Raw genomic sequence first — 20,471 nt, forward strand, 5'->3', positions numbered from 1 at the left:
CGTTGTGGTCAGATTGGTAAGCCTCCTGCTACCATACCAGGAAACACCACTCTCCCCACCACCCCCGTTACCCCTCCTCCCCAGTGCCCCCCCCCCCCCCCAGTGTTCCTCAACGTGCTTTGCCTTCCTTGCTCTATCGCTACGTCTAGGTGTGTCCCCAGAGTGCACATCAGAGGTGGAAGCAGCCAGCTGCCACCCTGTTCCATGTGCTGACTGCGAGACTCGGCGTCGCCAAAGAGGCGGAACTCGGGGGGGGGGGGGGGGGGGGGGGCGGCTGGTGGCTACCATCCCCATTTCACGGGACGGGTCCGGCTTGGCACCCAGCGCCTCCACCTGATGTATGTCAGAGACTGTGTGGTGCTCACTGGAATGTGACCCAGAAGCCTGTCCACTAATGTTGCCCACCGAGGTGTGTGTCTCTGCGCTGGTGGAGGATGGGGATGATTGGATTGGTTTATTGTCAAATATACCAAGGTACAGTGAAAAGTATTGTTCTGCGTATAGCTCCAGCAGATCATTCCATTCATGAAAAAAAAATACATAATAGGGCAAACATAAAGGGCAAACATAAAATACACAATGTAAATACATAGACACATGCATCGGGTGAAGCATACAGGAGTGTAGTACTACTCAGTAGAGAAGTTGTGACACGTCAATTGTGGCATCCTCGAAGCTTTCCTCCTCTCATGGGAGGCAAGGTAGGTGGCCAACTCGGATTAGCCAGTGCGGTTGGCTGGAGGAACTGCAGGAGAATTGATATGTGGTCGCACTGAGGGATGGGACAATAACAACTCATTTTTGACAGATCCTCCGGGTGGGGCCCAGTGGATCCTCACTTCTGCAGCTTGCGTCAACTTTCGCATTGGTGACCGCTCTGTCCTCAGCCATCCCCGTAATCTCCAGTATTCGTTCCTCGAAGGTCATGAGAATGCCTATGCCTGGCACCCCTCTGCTAGTCTGGGCCTTCACCCAGCGATTGAGGGATAACTTCTCCTGCAAAGACAGAGGGCGTTGCTAACCACACACGTGGTTCACAGTGGTTCCAGGGGCGGGTGATGAAGGAAGGGTTGAGGGGGTTGAAGGGAGGGAAAGGTGATGGGAGGGTTGGGGGGACTGCTCACGTGGGGGCGGAAAGGTCTCAAGGGGGGTGGTATGGTGTCAACTCACTCGGGATGTCTGGTGTAGGTCATTGACCTTCTTGCAGCGCAGGAGCCTCCCCAGGTCTGCGTCTCCAGACCTTGGGGCCGGACGTCTCACCGCCATGGCTGAGAGCTGGCTGGGGTTGGCTGTGCAAGAGCTCTTTAAGTGCTGCTCGACTTTGTTAGCCGGGGGGGGTGCGGTTGGCGAGTGTGGTTCTGGCGAATCGGCTGACAAGCCTTCATTTGCGCTGTGAAGCCCATGGGGCCTCATTAAGTGGACCAATTAATGTTGTACTGCATTGCCGGCCTCGCCAGGCCGAGTGCCAGGAAGCTTCGCAGCTCGCTACCACACTTAGAAATCTTTCCGGAGAATTGTGCCCGCCCATAATCAAACACAGATCAACTAAACAGTACAATACCAAGGGCTTTACCATTCCATTAAGGCAGGAAATACTGGTCTGGCTGAAAATGGTGCAGACCTATCGGGCGGGATTTTCTGGCCACTCCAGCCAGCAGAATCTTCCGGGCCCGCCGATGGCAGCACCCCGCTGCATGTTCCCTGGCGGCAGAAGATGCAAACAACGGGAAAGCCGGTTGACAGCGGCAGGACTGGAAGATCCGACTGCTGGCCAATGGCAGGATGTCTCCACCGCTGCAAATTAAGCCACAGAGGGAGGCAGAAAATCCAGGCCAAAGTTTCTCCAATGCTGTTCTCTTGCTGGTGGACTGTACCACCCATTTGTTCATTTTAAAATTCAGATGTGAACAATGGTGATGCTATCCACCAGTGAAAGAATTGCATTAAAGAAACTTAGAGCCTGTATTATTCACAACCAGGCCAGCCTTTGCTGCCTTGATGGAATACTGTAGTAAAGTTCCTTGAATTGTTTCAGTGTCATAAGAAGGTCAAACAAGTGGATGATTGTCAATCCCGTGAGTTAATTACATGACATTAGCAGTGAGGTTTTTCACATTTGTAATTCACACTGTAATTAAGTGTGTCAATAATATTCTGAAAATAGGTCATTTGGATCAAAAACAGTCGGTGCCACAGCACAGACAGTTGTGGTGTACTCCATTCACTGCTCATCTTCCTTGTCCAGCATCACTCCCATAACTAGTATCCTCTATCCTCTGCTTTCTCTCTTTTAGCTAGTTCATTATCCATCTCTAAGTTTTATACAATATCTCTGCTGCATTAAGCTGTTTAATAATCTTTCATGAAGAACCTGGTCACAGTGTCCACTTAGGATGTCACTCCATCAAAAAAGTCAAACCAACACATCAGGCAGAATCTGCTCCTTCTGAAAATGAATGCTATTTCAATGAATCGTAGGAAACTCATTGAACCCGTAATAGCACAGTACAATATTGTTAATTTAGAGTAAATCGGAGCAGGGCAATAACATTCCAGTGAATTACAGTACTGATAAAAATACACTTACTAAGTCACAGTGTAGCTCTCTGGGAACTCAGAATAATTCAATATAACACAATGCCACCTCAACAATGATGTGGAGATGCCGGCGTTGGACTGGGGTGAGCACAGTAAGAAGTCTTACAACACCAGGTTAAAGTCCAACAGGTTTGTTTCAAACACGAGCTTTCGGAGCACCTGAAGAAGGAGCCGTGCTCCGAAAGCTCGTGTTTGAAACAAACCTGTTGGACTTTAACCTGGTGTTGTAAGACTTCTTACTGACCTCAACAATACTCAGTATAGTTCATTGAGAATTTAGTTAATTAGAGCGTAATGAACTTGAGAACTCAAGAAGTCACACAAACGCTCACTGAAAGTGCATTGACACATATACCAACTCCATGAGAACTCAGTATCTCAATAACCTAAGTCGAGATCAGTGAAAACAATGAAATCAATTAATTTTAGTGCAATTCAATCAGCTTTAAGTGGCGTTGAATGTAATTCAATGACTTACATTGTATTTTGGTGCCAATTAATAGTGCAATTTAAGACATCATGATGATTCTGGGAGAAATCAACTCAGTCACCTCGACTGTACTGTGGGTAGCCAAAGAACTGGTGTTAAGGACGGGTTGCACCTGAACTGGGGGAGCACCAATATCCTGGGTGGGTGGCTTGCTAGTGCTGTTTGGGAGGGTTTAAACTAAAGTGGCAGGGGGTGGGAACCAGAACAGCAGGCCAGTAAGCATAGAGACTGGGGGAAAAAGTGAGACTGAGATAAACACAAGTGCAGAATAAGAGCAGGCAGAGGGAAGCTGCAGGGCTCAGCTGGACTGTAGGTCTGGAGTGAGTTTGCTTCAATGCAAGAGGTATAAAAGATAAAATGGATGAATTGAGAGCTTGGATTACGGCATGGAATTATGATGTAATTGCAATTATGGAGACATGGTTGAAGGAGATACAGGGCTGGTAGCTTAATATTCCGGGATATCATTGTTTTAGACGTAATCAAAGAGGAAACAAAAGAGGTGGGGGAGTTGCATTGCTCATTAGGGAGCAGATCATAGCTGTGTTGAGGGAGGACACTTGGAGGGATCTTGTAGTGAGGCATTATGGATGGAGCTCAATAATAAGAAGGGTGAAATCACAATGTTGGGAGTGTATATAGACCTCCCAACATACCGTAGGAGACAGAGGAGCAGTTGTGTCGTCTGTTATGGGCGAGGGTTTAGAGAACCCCAAAATGTATCATGGAGTTCACCTGACCCACAACTTTTAATAGATTGTGGTATGGGGAGGACATGGCCCACTCTACAGGTGTGGTACAGCAGAAATGGAAAAGTATTTTTTAAAGCAAAACAATGTTTATTCTGTGAACTCAAGTTAACCTTTTCAAAACATACAGTGAACATCTTAGCAACCATTAATTCAAATACATCCCCCCCAAAGACTACAACACTAAGTAATCCTTTAAGCTTTCCTTTTAACACCCTTAAGACTTAAAACATCTTTTACCTGAAGCACATTAGGTTTACATTCACTACTGAGAACATTTATAATTCTAAATTTACCAAATGATCAAGAGCGAGTCTTTTCATGGCAGAGGGATCAACAGTACACCTGCTCTGTCTGGCTTCAGCTCCAACACTGTAAACGAAACTAAAACACACCCTGCAGCAAACAGCCTAAAACAAAAGTAAAAAGCTGACAGACAGCCCAGCTCCACCCACTCTCTGACATTACTGCAGTAGTAAACACCCATTTCTTAAAGGTACTCTCACTACAGATATGTATTTACACACCCATTTATAAACACCCATTTCTTAAAGGTACTCTCACATGACAGGTCAGATACTGAAAGTTATGAAAAAAGCAGGGTAGTTCTGATGGGTGATTTTAACTTCCCCCATATTGACTGGGAATCATTACATACAGGGGCTCGGATGGAGAACAATTTGTTAGATGTGTCCAGGAGGGCTTTTCGATACAGTATGTTAACGATCCAACCAGGGAGAATGCTATACTTGACTTGGTATTGGGGAATGAGCCAGACAAGGTGACTGATATTTCAGTGGGGGAGCATTTTGGGCTTAGCGACCATAATTCCATAAGATTTTGGGTACTCATGGATAAATACAAGAGTTACCCGCGGGTGACGGTGCTTAATTGGGCGAGCGTCAATTGCATCGAAATTAGAAAGGAAGTTGGGAAATGTGGATTGGGAGCGGCTATTTTAGGGCAAATCCATGTCTGTAATGTGGGAGGCTTTTAAAGACCAGTCGATTGAATTGCAGGACAGGCATGTTCCCGCAAAAATGAAGGATTGAAATGACAGGATTCGGGAACAATGGATGACAAGGGAAATTGTAAGCTTAGTCAAAAGGAAAAATGAAGCATACAATAGGTCTGGGCACCTAAAAACAAACAAAGCCTTTGAGGAGTACAGTGAAAGTAGGAAAGAACTAAAACATGGAATTAAGAGGGCTAAAAGGGGCCATGAAATGTCTTTAGCAAACATGGTCAAGGAGAATCCCAAGGCTTTTTTACATATCTATGAGCAGCAAGAGGGTAGGAAGTGAAAGAGTAGGGCCACTCAAGGGCAATGGAGGGAAGTTATGCATGGAACCACAGGATGTGGGTGAAATCCTTAATATCGGTATTCACCAGGGAGAAGGACATGATGGATGTTGAGGTCAGTGTGATGATATGCATAAAGCAATCAAGTAAATAGTAATGTGTATGACCTCCAACCAGCAGGTGGCAGTAAAGAACACCTGACACTGTTACCTCAGGAAGTCTGGAGATAGCCATTGTTGTGGATAGACATATTTGTCATAGCTCTTAAATAATTTATAATAGTTAATAGTTTTTGATAATTCTCTCATGTTTATCTAACTCAAGTATTTATTTAACAATAAACATTTAACGAGTCAAGAACTAGACGTTCTCTAGTGCATGATTCCTACCGGCCAAGCACCAGAACGTAACTGTCAGGGAAAGGTGTGTGAACTCTCTTGAGAAGGTTAATATATCAAAGGAGGAAGTGTTGAGTATCCTAAATTGCATTAAGGTAGACAAGTCCCCGGGCCGGATGGGATTTGTCCCAGGTTATTGCGGAAGGCAAGGGGGGAAATAGCTGGTGCCTTAACAGATATCTTCACATCCTCTTTGACCACAGGTAAGGTTCCAGAGGACTGGAGAATAGCCAATGTTGTTCCCTTGTTTAAGAAAGGAAGCAGGGTTAATCCAGCAAATTATAGGCTGGTGGGCCTGACATCAATGGTGGGAAAGCTTTTGGAAAAGATACTGATGGACAGGATATATGCACATTTGAAGAAAAATGGACTAGTTAGTGATAGGCAGCATTGTTTTGTATGGGGAAGATCACGGGCGGGATTCTGCCATAATCAGCGGGGCGGGCTACTCCGGCGGGAAGGAGTGGCGTGAACCACTCCGGCGTCAGGCCACCCGATTCCGCACCTTTTAGGGGCTGGCCCCGGAGTGGTTCGCGCCCCGCCGGCTGGCGTGGAAGGGGCTTGGCGCCACGCCAACCAACGGCGAAGGGAAGTTGGTGCATGCACGGGAGCGGCAGCGTGTGCTGGCGTCATCCCAGCGCATGCGCAGAGGGCTTTGTGTCCGCACCGGCAATGGCGGACTGCCACAGCCGCCGGTGCGGAAGAATAGAGTGCTGCCACGGAACACCCCGCCCAGGATCGGTGGGCCCCAATCGCGGATCAGGCCACCGTGGGGGCACCTCCCAGGGCCAGATACCCCCGCGCCCCCCGAGAACCCCGGAGGCCGACCATGCCGCCAGGTCCCGCCGGTAAGGACCTACTCTAATTTACGCCAGCGGGACCGGCAAAGAAAACGGGCGGCCACTCGGCCCATCATGGGTCGGAGAATCGCTGGGGGGGGGCCCTGCCAGCGGCCGCCGACCAGCGCGGCATGATTCCTGCCCCCGCCAAATCCCCGGTGCCAGAAAATTTGGCATCCGGCGGGGGTGGGATTCACGCTGCCCCCAGTCGATTCTCCGACCCGACGGGGGGGTGGGGGGGGGGGGGGGGGTGGGGGTAGAGATTCCCGCCCCACGTCTCACCAACTTCATTGAGTTTTTTGAAGAGGTGACAAAGAAATTATTGAGGGAAAGGCTGTGGATGTAGTCTATATGGACTTTAGTAAGGCATTTAACAAGGTCTCACGTGGCAGACTAGTACAAAAACTAAAATCACATGGGATTTAGGGTGGGCTGGCTGGATGGATACAGAACTGGCTTGGTTATAGAAGACAGATAGTGGCAGTTGAAGGGTGTTTTTCAGAATGGAGATCTGTAGCTAGTGGTGTTCCGCAGGGATCAGTGCTGGGACTTTTGTTGTTTGTGGTATATATAAATGATCTGGATGAAAATGTGGGTGGTCTGATTCGCGCATGACATGAAGAGTGGTGACATTGCTGAAAGTACCGAGGATTTTCAGAGGATATAATAGGATATAGATAGATTGGCGACTTGGGCAGAGAAATGGCAGATGAAGTTTAATCCAGACAAATGCGACATGATGCATTTTGGAGGATCAAATCTAGGTATGAATTATACTGTAAATGGCAGAACCCTTAGGCACATTAACAAACAGAGGGATCTGGGTGTGCAGGTCCACAGTTCCCTAAAAGTGGCTACACAAGTGGCCAAGGTGATTAAGAAGGTATATGGCATGCTTGCCTTTATGAATGAATGAATGAATATCGCTTATTGTCACAAGTAGGCTTCAAATGAAGTTACTGTGAAAAGCCCCTAGTCGCCACATTCCGGCGCCTGTTCGGCGAGGCTGTTACGGGAAATGAACCGTGCTGCTGGCCTGCCTTGGTCTGCTTTCAAAGCCAGCGAATTAGCCCTGTGCTAAACAGCCCCATGTAAGTATCAGCCAGGGCATTGAGTACAGGAGCTGGGAATTCATGTTGCAGCTATATAAAACCTTGGTTAAGCCGCATTTGGAGTGCTGCATGCAGCTCTGGTCACCACATTATCAGAGGGTCGTAGAAGCTTTGGAGAGAATGCAAAAAGGTTCACCAGGATGTTCACCAAGGATGGCACGGTAGCACAGTGGTTGCTTCACAGCTCCAGGGTCCCAGGTTCGATTCCCAGCTTGGGTCACTGTCTGTGCGAAATCTGCACTTCTCACGTATCTGCGTGGGTTTCCTCCGGGTGCTCCGGTTTCCTCCCACAAGTCCCGTAGAACGTGCTGTTAGGTGAATTGGACATTCTGAATTCTCCCTCAGTGTACCCAAACAGGTGCCATAGTGTGGCGACTGGGGAATTTTCGGAGTAACTTCATTGCAATGTTAATGTAAGCCTACTTGTGACACTAGTAAAGACTATTATGATTATGTTGCCTGGTTTCCAGGGTGTTGACTGAGGAGTGGTTGAATAAACTGGGATTGTTTTCACTGGAAAGATGGAGGCTGAAGGGAGACCTGATAAAGGTCTACAAAATTATGAGAGGCTTAGGCAGGGTGGATAAGCAGAGGCTTTTTCCAAGGGTGGAAGTGCCGATTACAAGGGGGAACAGGTTCAAGGTGAGAGTTTAAGGGAGATGTGTGGGGTAAGTTTTTCACACAGTGAGTGTTGGGTGCCTGGAACACCCTGCCAGAGGATGTGGTGGAAGCAGGCACATTAACAACATTTAAGAGGCATCTGGATGGGTACATGAATAGGGAGGAAATAGAGTTATACGGATTGAGTAAAGGCAGAAGGTTTTGTTTTTAGTTAGGGCATCATGATCGGCACAGGCTTGAAGGGCCGAAGGGCCTGTTCCCGTGTGTACTTTTCTTTGTACCTCCAGTATTGTGTTCTGACAATTTCCCTGTAGCTTCTGTCACTCTGACACTCAAGTTATGATGTCAGAGTTGGAGAGACCCCAAGGAAATTTCAACATCACTGTAATCTAATAAAAAGTTAGAAGAAAGCAGTGAGATTCAATACCTCGCAGAGTTCTGTAATATAATTGCAGTACTTAGTAGAACTCAATGAGAATTCAGTACAAATTGTTAGAAAATGAATATTTCATTGATCATAGTATAACTCAATGAGAAACTAATATATTACCGTGACTGAGTACTCAGAAATTAGTAATGCAGCTCAATCACAATTCACTAATTTACTGCATAACTCAATGTAAAATAAAGAGTTCTCATTGTATCCCAATTATGCAATCAGGCCGATGGACTGTGATTTTGATATCTCCTATTACTGGGCCTGTGCTGCTTGTATCGTAGCTTGCACCAATTTCCATTCACCCATCAAATTGTCTTCACTGACCTCTATTGACACCAAGGCCGGCAACAGCTCCATTTTAAAGTTATCAATGTTTTTTTAAATCCCTCCATAGCCTCGTCCCCCCTCCTATTTCTTTAATCTCCTGCACGACTAGCCGAGATATCTGCGCTCCTCCAATTCTGACCTCTTGACACCTCCACTTTTCATTACTCTGACATCGATGGCTTAACTTTCAACTCTTTAGGTCCTAAACTCTGGAATTTCTTCCATAAACCGTCTCCACGTCTCTTTCCGTCTCTAGTTCTCTAAGATGTTCCTTAAAACCAGCTCGTCGGCTATGTTTTTGGTCACCTGTTCACATGTGTAACTTATTATGAAATTTTGTTTGATAATGCTCCCAGGAAGCAATTTCAGAAGTTTTACTGTGTTAAAGGTGCCATACAAATGCAAGCTGTTGTATTATGGACAGTGACGCCTTCATTCACATCTATGCAAATTGCAATTATAGCGTGGAAAATGTGAGGCTCAATTAGATCTTGGTTCTAGTCCAGTAAATATCAGCAAAACTCAGCCACTTCTCAATAAACCATGTTCGGCAGGGAGATGTGATTGATGCATAGCCACATTTACACAATGCTGTTTATTGATTTTGATTTCCAATATGATATTCTTATCATCTTATTAAAATCATGTGACTCGAAATAAATATTGTGACACGGAGAAGTTGTACCTGAATAAACATCAACAGTGTTAATGAGATCCCTCACAGCGAAAATTCATTAAAACATTATTATATAATTAGAGCAAATGATTTGTTGAACCCCTCAAAAAATACTATGTGGCCAGCGAACACAGCTTTTTTAAAAACAAATTTAGAGTACCCAATTTTTTTTTTCCAATTAAGGGGTAATTTAGCTTGGCTAATTCACCTAACCTGCACACCCTTCTGGGTTGTGGGGGTGAGACCCACGCAGACTCAGGGAGAATGTGCAAACTTCACACCATCAGTGACCCGAGGTCCTTGGCGCCATGAGGCAGCAGTGCTAACCATTGCGCCACCTTGCCACCCAATTTTTTTATGGACCATGCTGTGTGAAAGCTTGATGCCACTTTTAACCAAATTAGAATAAGGACTATATTGCAAATATTTTAATTGGTTGTAATGCATTTTGGGATATCTTGAGACATGATGGGCACGACATTATAGCTTGTTCTTGCGTTCTTCAATCATTGTACTGAACAGTGAAACTCAGTGAGAGCTTAGCAAGTCACAATGCTTAATACATCAAAATATAGCTGAATAGGAGCTCAATGAAAACTAATTACTGTATATTGTGACACAATGAAATGTCACATTATTCAAAATTATCTAACAGATTCACAGTCGGTGATTAACAGTCATGTTACATATTTAAGGAAGAGCCACGATATGTTGGGCTGTTAACCCTTTGGCAAAATGTATGATAAGATCAGTTAGGTGGGATATTAAATGAATCATGTCAGTCGAGAAAGAAAAATATATTTTCGGAAAGAGGAGCAAAACGTAGCTACATCCCAGTAAATCCCAACTTAAATGAGAAATCTCACTTACGTCCCACTGAGTCTTGCAGTAATTAATTAAGATCCAGATGAGGCTTCAGTTCATCATTGAATGCTTTAGTGAGATCAATGTTCTATCTCAGAAATTACTGTGGGGACCAGTGAGATTTCAGTAAAATCGCAATGTAAGTAGATAAAGATATCTTACAGCTGAGGACATTACAGTGAGTGGCATGTCTCAGATACATCTTAGTAAATCAATGTGGGGCTAAGTAAGATTCAAACACTGCCGGTTTAAACCACAAAAGGCCTAAGTGGCAGTTAAATTTCATTAAGTCACTATATAACTGAATGAGATATCAGTCACACCTCAATTACTGCCTCATGGTGAGTCACAATATGACAAAGCACTGATTTAATTATAACTCAGCAAATTTTAATGTGACAATTAATATATAGAGAGAGCAATATCTCAGCAAATGACATTAAGATTCAGTGAAATTCAGTATACCAGTGTATATTCATTTTCAATATTACTCATTAAAATCACAGTAATGGTTGCATTTTGGTAAATTATAATGAGATTCAATGGTATATATTCAGTGAAAATTCAGTTGTACCAGTATCTCAAGAAATCATGGTCCAACTCAATGATGAAAGTCAAATTTCCACTGCGGTTCAACTGTGCGAAACTAATAAAAGATTGTTTAAGAATAGTAGCTTTGAAAGTTGAATGGCCCAAATTGACAGCAAGAGGATGTGACATATTTTCATAATTTCCCCTTATGCCAGTGCACCTCGAACCTCTTTCTGCTGTGACCCCATTTTAATGCTTCACACTTGGGATCAACCCTAGGGTAAAATTTGTGGGAGGGTAGGGAGAGAGTGGGGGTTCAAACAGCAGGGATGCAGATACAAACAAAAAACAACTAAGACGCCTACCATTTTGCAGGCTCTGTTGGTGCCAGCAAACGGGCTTCAGAGCTCATTCAAAGGGGCCTTGCAACTGATGGCAGAGCTGTCAAATCTGACACTTTGCTCCAGAGCCACCATTGCTGCCTGAGAGCTGTGACCCCAATTCCATTTGAGGTCACGGCAATTGAATGGGGTGACTGTTTTGAGAAAATGTAGGATACAACTGGGCTAACTTTCCAAAGCAATAGTCAAAAGCCTGAAGGTGGACATATATACGTTTTTAATAAATGCATATATCACAATTCTGTTTGAAAAATTTGTTGTACTTAAGATCCTACCTAATACATTTAGTTGCCTCTGGTCTAGATTTTAAGTCTTGATCCTTTACAGCTACTCCGAAGTGTATTGGGAAAAGACCTCCCAGTATAATGTCTCCCTTTTTCTGTGCCCTTTGGTTTGGACCATATCCCGAAACATCGTAAGACTGAAGAAGAGAAAATGCCAAGAATAAGAGACGGTAATAATAATGCCCCATTGTATAGTCTTCTCTTGCCAGTGTCTTCACCAAATCAGATGGCTCTGCTCCCACAGATATTCACTCAGCGAACAATCGATGAGGCTTTTTGCTTATCCTTGTAATGATGAGGGGTGACTCGGCTGTAGAATTTTGAAAGATGAAAACTGATGCCCCCTTGAAGTCTTCCATCTTGCAAAAAGGTTGTCATACCTATAGCTGATGAACAAATCGTTCAGCTGTGCTCCATTTGGGCAGATTCCTTGGAGAAAGAAAGTACAGAAGTTGAGTAACTGTAATCTTGTACTTTGGAATTGTAAAACATACGCTTTTTTTTCTTGCTTTTTTTCCCCCCCTTTCTCACATCTTCCTCTGAGGGCCATTCATTCACTTGGCCTTGGTAATTGAAAAGCTATAGTGGGGAGGGCTATGATATTCTCCATGAATGTCACTCAAAACCTGACTGAAAGGAGGCAGGTGAACATGCTTGTAGCACGTAGAATGACATGGCTATGATAGGTGAGCACCCAGTTTGTTATCAAAGAGTTTCTTGAGGAAAACTTCAGCATTATTTGGCGAGCTGTTTTGTTAAAATTTGAATGTTTTACTTACCCCCCTTTTAAAACACACTTTCATTTTCCTCAAACTCTTAGCCTGAAATTTGTACAGCCTTGAAGACAACCTGCATTGAGATTCCTGATTGCTGCTGGGCTGAATTCTGAGGACAAGGCCAGGGAATGATATTAGTGTGGTCTACACTGCGTCCTGTTGGCATGCCAGCCAGTTTGGGACAGTAATGAATTTTGGCACCAATGGTTTTCAAAACTTTCACTGATTCTAAAGACAGATTTTATGGGAATGTGGTAAAACCGAAGAACCTGGTGTGAGAGAGCAGTCTAATTGTTTATGTTACAGAACCTCCGTTTTATCATTGATGTTCTTGTTTGCTTTGCTGCTTCCTAATATTAATAGATTATTCATTCTTGTGTGAATTTTGAAACATGGTACTCCGTCAATCAAACATGAAGATGATCTTTCTAACGCCAGCATGAGACATGAAAACCGTGGAGTTATTTTCCAGAGCTCTCAACCTCAATTTATTAGGAAATACATCAAATCCCCTGGATTGGTGTGACTTGCGGTGCCTATGGCTCATTTAGCCAGGATAATAGGGTAATTGTTTTAGAAAATGTAAAAATATGTGCGTGACAGAATGAGACAGGGAACAAATTTAGAAGCTGTGAGCCTAATTAGCATACTGTGCTGTTAAGTTACTGAAGAGATGGAAATGCAATTCTATTCATGTAACATGTCACAGCCCCCTGACAAGAGGTTTCTTATGTAATAGAGATCTCCTGGTGAGACGACACTTAGGAACAGTGATTTAAAAGTGCACAGGAAGGGTGCAAAAGGCCCAACAGTGCCCATCCAACCAGCAAATTGGCACAGTGCTCCAAATATACTTGAATGCTTTGCCGAAGGAGAAATAAATTGAAAAAAACCCACAATGCTCAATTGAAGAAAAATCTCCTGGGATTTTGTACCCAGAGCCTTAAAGGCGATCAAGTAAGTCTCATTAGTCACATTTTACTAACTCCCTCTTCCCACATGTTCTGAAGTCCTTAAGAATGTAGAATTATTTATGACCAAAACAATTATCAGCCATCGGACAAATTCCAGACAGGATTCCTCGGTATTGTGTCAATCACCCTCTTGAAATGCAGAATACCTTTCACGCAGTAGGTAGACCATCCCTAATATCCCCTAAAGGGATTCTCCCTTTCAGAAACTAAGGGCAGGATTCACCGTTTCCCGACGCCAATTTCGTAATTGGCGATTGGGCGGGGAATCCTTTTGACGCCGAAATTGGGGGTGGCACCTGTTTGACGCAGGTTTTGTATTCTCCGCCCCCTCCGAAACAGCGGCATCATGTCTCGCACTGCACGCTGTTGGGATGGCGTTAGCCTGTCATCTTATGGCCCTCCTCAATGCTCCGCCCCCAAAGAGCCGAGTTCCCGACCGCGCGGTTGTCGTGTGGTCTAAGCGGTCGTGAACGTGGCATGGCAGCTGCGGACTGTGTCTAGCCCCGCCACAGTCGGAATGGAGTAGTGCTGCTGGCCGGGGGGCGGGGGTTCACAAAGCCTGGGGGGGGGTCTGGTAGGGGATGGCCAAGACGTGGCCGGGGGGCACTATCTTGCAGGTCGGGTCCTAGCCCCTCACCAGTTGCAGGCTCGGTGAGGGGTCGGCGCCCATTCTTTTAACGTAAAACGCCACAAATCCTCCGCATTTAATCTCAAAAACGGTGAATCCAGCCCGAAGTGTTGATGCCAGGACTGAATCAGTGCACCTCTACAGCAACTAAATTGCTACTGGTCCCAGACCAATTCATGAGCAGTTAATGGGCTAGCACCGGCGTCACGTGGAACATGAGCAATTCCAATGAAAGCGGTGGCGATTCGCCAGGGTCGGGATTGACACTCCAGAGGCTGACAAGCTGAAGCCGCATATTAGCACTCCACTCCCCACCCACACTCATTCCAGCCAAGAAGATGGCAGCATGGAGAGAGAGGCACCCTGGTATGTGGATGAGGACCTTGCTAGAGGCCGTGGAGGAGAGGCGGGCTACGCTGTTCCCCAGGGTGGGAAGGAGGCTGCCACCTACCAATGTACACTGGGTCTGGTGCAGATGGCAGAGGCCATGAGCGCCATGCACCCTGCCGCCAGGACCAGACAGCAGTGCCGGAAGATGCTGCACAACCTCCTCAGTGTGGCCAAGGTGAGTTGGCAGCACCGTGCCCCTGGCACCAACCCCCGTCCCACACACTCGTAAAGACCCCACCTGGAGAGCAACCGAACCCCACCCACTGGCAGTGTGCATGCTCCCCACCCTGCACCATATGTAGCACCCATACCACCCACCATGGCCGGGTGCACTGACCACAATGGCCACCAGCTGCCTACACCCTGTGCTGCCCGTGTCCGACTATCTAACACTGTGTGCTTTCTGCCTCCCCCCCACCCCCCCCCCCCCCCCGCCCCAGGAGGAGGCAGCACATAACTGCAGAGAAGGAGAAAACTGGAGGGAGACCGCCAGAGCTGCAGCCTCTCACTGCAGCGGGCAGAGGGGGCAGTCGCCAAGGTGGAGGTCGGCATCGGACAACCAAGTGAGACCGCATTGCACCACCACCATTCCACAGCCCTCCTCACCAAGCCCTGACCACCCCCTCACCACACCCTGACCACCCCCACCCCACCCCCTCACCACCCCACTTTAACCCCTTCCCACCCCTCACCGCCCCCAGTTCCCCCTCACCACTCTCATCCCAGCCCACCCATAAACCACCAGCCCACCCAGGAGTCAATCGTGCATCATGTCTTGTGTCTTGCAGGATCACCTAGCGACAAGGTAGGCTCTTCTGGTGTCTCCAGTCCCCGACCCAACCACAAGTGGATACCAGCAGCGAGGAGAAAGAAGACACTGAAGAGAACCCCCAAAAGCCAGCCCAAGCAATCCCCCCATCCCACCAGGGATGACCTCCGGTCACAGTTGTTTCCAACACCTTCCACTATCCCAGAGACTCTCACTGAGATTGGGCACTTTAGCGAAGAGGCTCATGGGGCACTATCCGATGCGCACCACACATGTGCAGCGGTACATCTAGGTGGAGGCAGGAACCACTGAGGGCATGGACAGTTGGAGAGCGGTCCAACCCCAGGGACTACCTGCCATCCAGACAGGTCATGGGCTTTTGGAAAGGATGGTCCCATCAATAATGGAGATGCAATCGCAGAGCCACATGAGGAGTGGTCAGCAACCATCCAGCGCCTGCAGGTGCAGTTGGAGGATCATGGGTTGGGGTGGTGCATGGTCTGGGGGAGGTGGGATGGTGTGTGGAGGAGATGGGGTGGTGTGGGGGTAGTGAGGGGTGGTGTGAGATGGTGTGGGGGAGATGGGTGTCATGGGGGCAGTGGAGTGGTGTGGGGATGATTTGGGGTTGGTGTGGGGGAGACGGGTGATGTGTGAGTGATGTGGGGTTCGTGCCATGCATGCCATTGGGACATCTCAATGCAGCGGGGACTCACTTGGTTGCCCGATGCCGGCCTCCACCTCAGCAACTGCCCTCTCTCCATGGCCACTGTCATGGGAGTGTCCGCTTAAGAATGGTTTTTGTCTGATCACATGGCTTCAATGATGCCATTTAGTGGGTGGAGCTGAGCTGCGGCTGTGAGGTTTGTTTTACTTTTGCTTTCAATTTTGACTGCTGTGGACTACAGACAGAGAAAATAGGTGTTTCTGCCTGTCTCTCTCTATTTTCATTTTAAAGAGTTGTTCCAGAAATAAACTCCTATTAATTGTAGTTACCTGTTTTGGTAACTTAAAAGATGCTTTCCGGAAGGGTGAGACGGGGTCAGATTCTCAGGGAAAGCCAGTCTTATTCAAGTGAGAATGCAGAGTGCTGGACCACGCCCTTGAAAAGGATTTTTTGGTTTATGGGATTTTGTTTTTGAATTGGAACAGTTAAGGGGGAATTCATTAAGTGTTATACGTAGATTACTGTAGCTGTGGGGTGTTTTTATGTTTATAATTGATAAAAGTTCTTATATATATTAACAAAGTTCTTAGAATAAAGCTTTGATGACCTCCGGTTGCAGCTATGCGGAGCTAAGCCGCATGTTCGGCAGCTCCCGCTTTAAAAGGACTTGTGGGCTCTTTTAAGGGACCCAAACAGCGCTGATTCGAAGATTCCCTGTGGATAAAGGGGTCTGGAGCAAAACCCCCCGGGATTTATGGTGCTGACTCAAAGTGGGGCGAGGAGAAAAATGGCAGCAGCTCCCCTGGAAAAGCGGGGGCAAGGTGGACAAAATGGCGGCCGGTGGAGCCCCTGAGGAGTGGAGGCAGTGGGCTGAGGAGCAGCAGGCGGCCCTTCTGTGCTATTTCATGGAGCTGAAAGGGGAGTTGTTGGAATCCCTGAAGGTGACGACGAGTAAGCTGCTGGAGACCCAGACAACCCAGCGTGCAGCGATACTTGAGTTGCAGCAGCAGGCCTCTGAGCGTGAGGAGGAGGTTCCAGCCCTCATGGGGAAGGTGGAGATACACGAGGCGCTTCATGAAAAGTGGCAAGATCAGTTCGAGGAGATGGAGCTTCGGTCACGGAGGAAGAACCTGCGGATCCTGGGCCTCGAGGAAGGGCTGGAGGGGTCGGACCTGCCGGCCTATGTGGCCGTGATGTTGAACTCGCTGGTGGGGGCAGGATCCTTCCATCTGCCCCTGGAGCTGGAGGGGGCCCACAGAGTACTGGCCAGGCGGCCTAAGGTGAATGAACCCCCGCGGGCGGTGCTGGTGCGGTCACATCGGTTCAGTGACCGGGAGTGTGTTCTCCGATGGGCCAAGAAGGTGAGGAGTAGTAAGTGGGAGAATTCGATAGTGCGTATCTACCAGGACTGGAGTGCGGAGGTGGCCAAGCGGAGAGCCAGGTTTAACTGGACGAAGGCGGTGCTCCATGGAAAGCAGGTGAAGTTTGGCATGTTGCCGCCTGCGCGCCTGTGGGTCACCTACAAGGACCGACATCACTACTTTGAGTCCCCGGAGGAAGCGTGGGCCTTTGTGCAGGCTGAAAAGCTGGACTCGAACTAGAGATTGAGGGCTGTGGGAGTTTTTCTATTCATGTATCATTGTTTATGCTGTAGCTAGTTATTCTGTTTGTTTCTGTTTTTTCTCTCGCTTTCGGACGATGTGGGTTATGGTTTTGTGTTCTAAGGGGTGTACTGGGGTTTGTGGTTGATCTGTGTCTTTGTACGGAGTTGGTGGTTGGTTTGGGACTGCGGTTTGGGAGCTGCGTTGGTGGGGTGGGGCAGTGTGAAAGCGCGGGCTTTTCTCTGGTTTCCCGCGCTGCGGGCCAAGGGGGTGGAGCTGGTGGCGAGGGCCGTGGTTATTAGACCGGGTTTCCCACGCTGAAGCGGTGCCCAGGAGCTGATGCAGGGGAAGAGGGGGGACCTCATATCGGGAGGGGTCGGAGTTAGAGCGGGAGCTGCCGGGGTCAGCAGAAATCAGCTGGCTCACGGGAGTACAGTGGAGGGAGAGTCGGGGCTAGGAGGGGTCCTAGCCCTGGGAGGGGGGGATATCGGGTTGCTGCTGGATTGGCCAGGGAGGAGTTGGTGCGGGTCGGGGGGGGTCGGGGTGAGGTACTATCGCCATGGGAAACGGGCCGAATGGGTGATGGCCAGGGGCGAGCAGTCGATGGGCTATGGCTAGTCGACGGGGGAGGGGGCGGGGTGCCCCCTGATCCGGCTGATTACGTGGAACGTGAGGGGGTTGAATGGGCCGGTTAAGCGGGCCCGGGTGTTTTCGCATCTGAAGGGGCTGAAGGCGGACGTGGCCATGCTCCAGGAGACCAACCTGAAGGTGGCGGAGCAGGTCCGTCTGAGGAAGGGGTGGGTGGGGCAGGTTTTCCACTCAGGGCTCGGCTCGAAGAACCGGGGGGTGGCGATCCTGGTGGGGAAGAGGGTGGCGTTTGAGACGTCTGAGGTTGTGGCTGATAGTGGCGGCAGATATGTGATGGTGAGCGGTAAGCTGCAGGGGGAGAGGGTGGTGTTGGTTAATGTGTACGCCCCAAATTGGGATGATGCTGGTTTCATGAGGCGTATGTTGGGCCGCATTCCTGGCCTGGAGGTGGGGGGCTTGATCATTGGGGGGGACTTCAATACGGTGCTGGATCCCCTACTGGATCGTTCTAGTTCAACGACAGGCAGGAGGCCGGCGGCGGCCAAGGTGTTGAGGGGGTTTATGGACCAGATGGGAGGAGTGGATCCCTGGAGGTTCGGGAGGCCGAGGGCTCGGGAGTACTCTTTTTTTCTCCCATGTGCACAGGGTTTATTCCCGCATTGATTTCTTTGTTTTGAGCAGGGGACTGGTCCCGAGGGTGGAGGAGGCTGAGTATTCGGCTATTGCGATTTCAGACCATGCTCCGCATTGAGTGGATCTGGAGATGGGGGAGGTGCGGGACCAGCGCCCGCTTTGGCGTCTGGACGTGGGGTTGTTGACTGATGAGGAGGTGTGTAGGAGGGTTCGGGGATGTGTCGCGAGGTACCTCGAGGTCAATGATACTGGGGAGGTCCAGGTGGGATGGTGTTGGAGGCTCCGAAGGCAATGATTAGGGGGGAGCTGATCTCCATCCGAGCCCATAGGGAGAGGGGGGAGAGGAGGGAGAGGGAGAGACTGGTGGAGGAGCTGTTGAGTGTGGATAGGAGGTACGCGGAGACCCCGGAGGAGGGATTGCTGGGGGAGCGGCGTAGCTTGCAGGCCAAGTTTGATTTATTGACCACCAGAAAGGCGGAGACACAGTGGAGGAAGGCCCAGGGAGCGGTCTATGAGTATGGAGAGAAGGCGAGCAGGATGCTGGCGCACCAGCTTCGTAAGCGGGACGCGGCTAGGGAGATTGGTGGAGTGAAGGATAGAGATGGGAATGTGATGCGGCAGGGGGCAGAGGTCAATGAGGTCTTTAGGGACTTCTATAGGGAACTGTACCGGTCGGAGCCGCCATCGGTGGGAGGGGGAATGGAGAGTTTTTTAGACAGGCTCCGATTTCCAAGGGTGCAGGAGGAGCAGGTGGAGGGACTGGGGGCGCCGATTGAGTTGGAGGAGCTGGTCAGTGGGATTGGCCACATGCAGTCGGGGAAGGCGCCGGGACCGGATGGGTTCCCGGTTGAATTTTATAAGAAATATGCGGACCTGCTGGGCCCCCTGTTGGTTAGGACCTTCAACGAGGCATGGGAGAGGAGTGTTCTGCCCACGACGATGTCTCAGGCACTAATCTCCCTGATCTGAAGCGTGATAAGGACCCCTTGCAGTGCGGATCATACAGGCCGATTTCACTGCTGAATGTAGACGCCAAGTTGCTGGCGAAGATCTTGGCCACTAGAATAGAGGACTGGGTGCCGGAGGTGGTACATGAAGATCAGACGGGTTTTGTGAAGGGGAGGCAGCTGAACACTAACGTGCGAAGGCTGCTAAATGTGATAATGATGCCGGCAGCAGAAGGAGAGGCGGAGATTGTGGTGGCATTGGATGCGGAGAAGGCCTTTGACAGGGTTGAGTGGGGGTACTTGTGGGAGGTGTTGGAGAGGTTCGGGTTTGGGGTGGGGTTTATTAAATGGGTGAGGTTGCTGTACAAGGCCCCGATGGCGAGTGTAGCGACAAATGGGAGGAGGTCCGAATACTTCAGGCTCCACCGTGGGATGAGGCAGGGGTGCCCCCTGTCCCCCTTGCTTTTTGCGCTGGCAATTGAGCCTCTTGCCATGGCTCTCAGGGAGTCGAGGAGGTGGAGGGGTTTGGTGCGAGGTGGGGAGGAGCACCGAGTGTCGCTGTATGCGGACGACTTGCTGTTGTATGTAGCAGACCCGATGGGGGGAATGCCGGAGGTGGTGGAGATTCTTGCTGAGTTCGGGAGTTTCTCGGGATATAAATTGAACCTGGGCAAGAGTGAGCTGTTTGTCGTACACCCGGGAGATCAGGACGAGGGGATTGGTAGGCTCCCGCTAAAGAGGGCAGTGAGGAGTTTTAGGTACCTGGGGGGTTCAGGTGGCTAGGAGCTGGGGGACTCTGCACAAGCTTAATTTTACTAGGTTGGTGGAGCAGATGGAGGAGGAGTTTAAAAGGTGGGACATGCTGCCGTT

At 48.7% G+C, this 20,471-nt stretch overlaps 1 protein-coding gene across 1 annotated transcript in view; it reads right to left on the reverse strand.

The window, feature by feature from the left end:
* LOC119968937 (extracellular calcium-sensing receptor-like) overlaps positions 1 to 20,471 on the reverse strand; it is a 103,065-nt gene that overhangs the window by 53,521 nt on the left and 29,073 nt on the right. Inside the window, 1 exon segment of the mRNA XM_038801950.1 lies at positions 11,623 to 12,060. Within this exon segment, the coding sequence (XP_038657878.1) occupies positions 11,623 to 11,819 (197 nt within the window). The 5' untranslated portion in view covers positions 11,820 to 12,060.

Source organism: Scyliorhinus canicula, chromosome 7 (genome assembly GCF_902713615.1).
Source record: "Scyliorhinus canicula chromosome 7, sScyCan1.1, whole genome shotgun sequence".
Taxonomy (NCBI): Eukaryota; Metazoa; Chordata; class Chondrichthyes; order Carcharhiniformes; family Scyliorhinidae; genus Scyliorhinus; species Scyliorhinus canicula.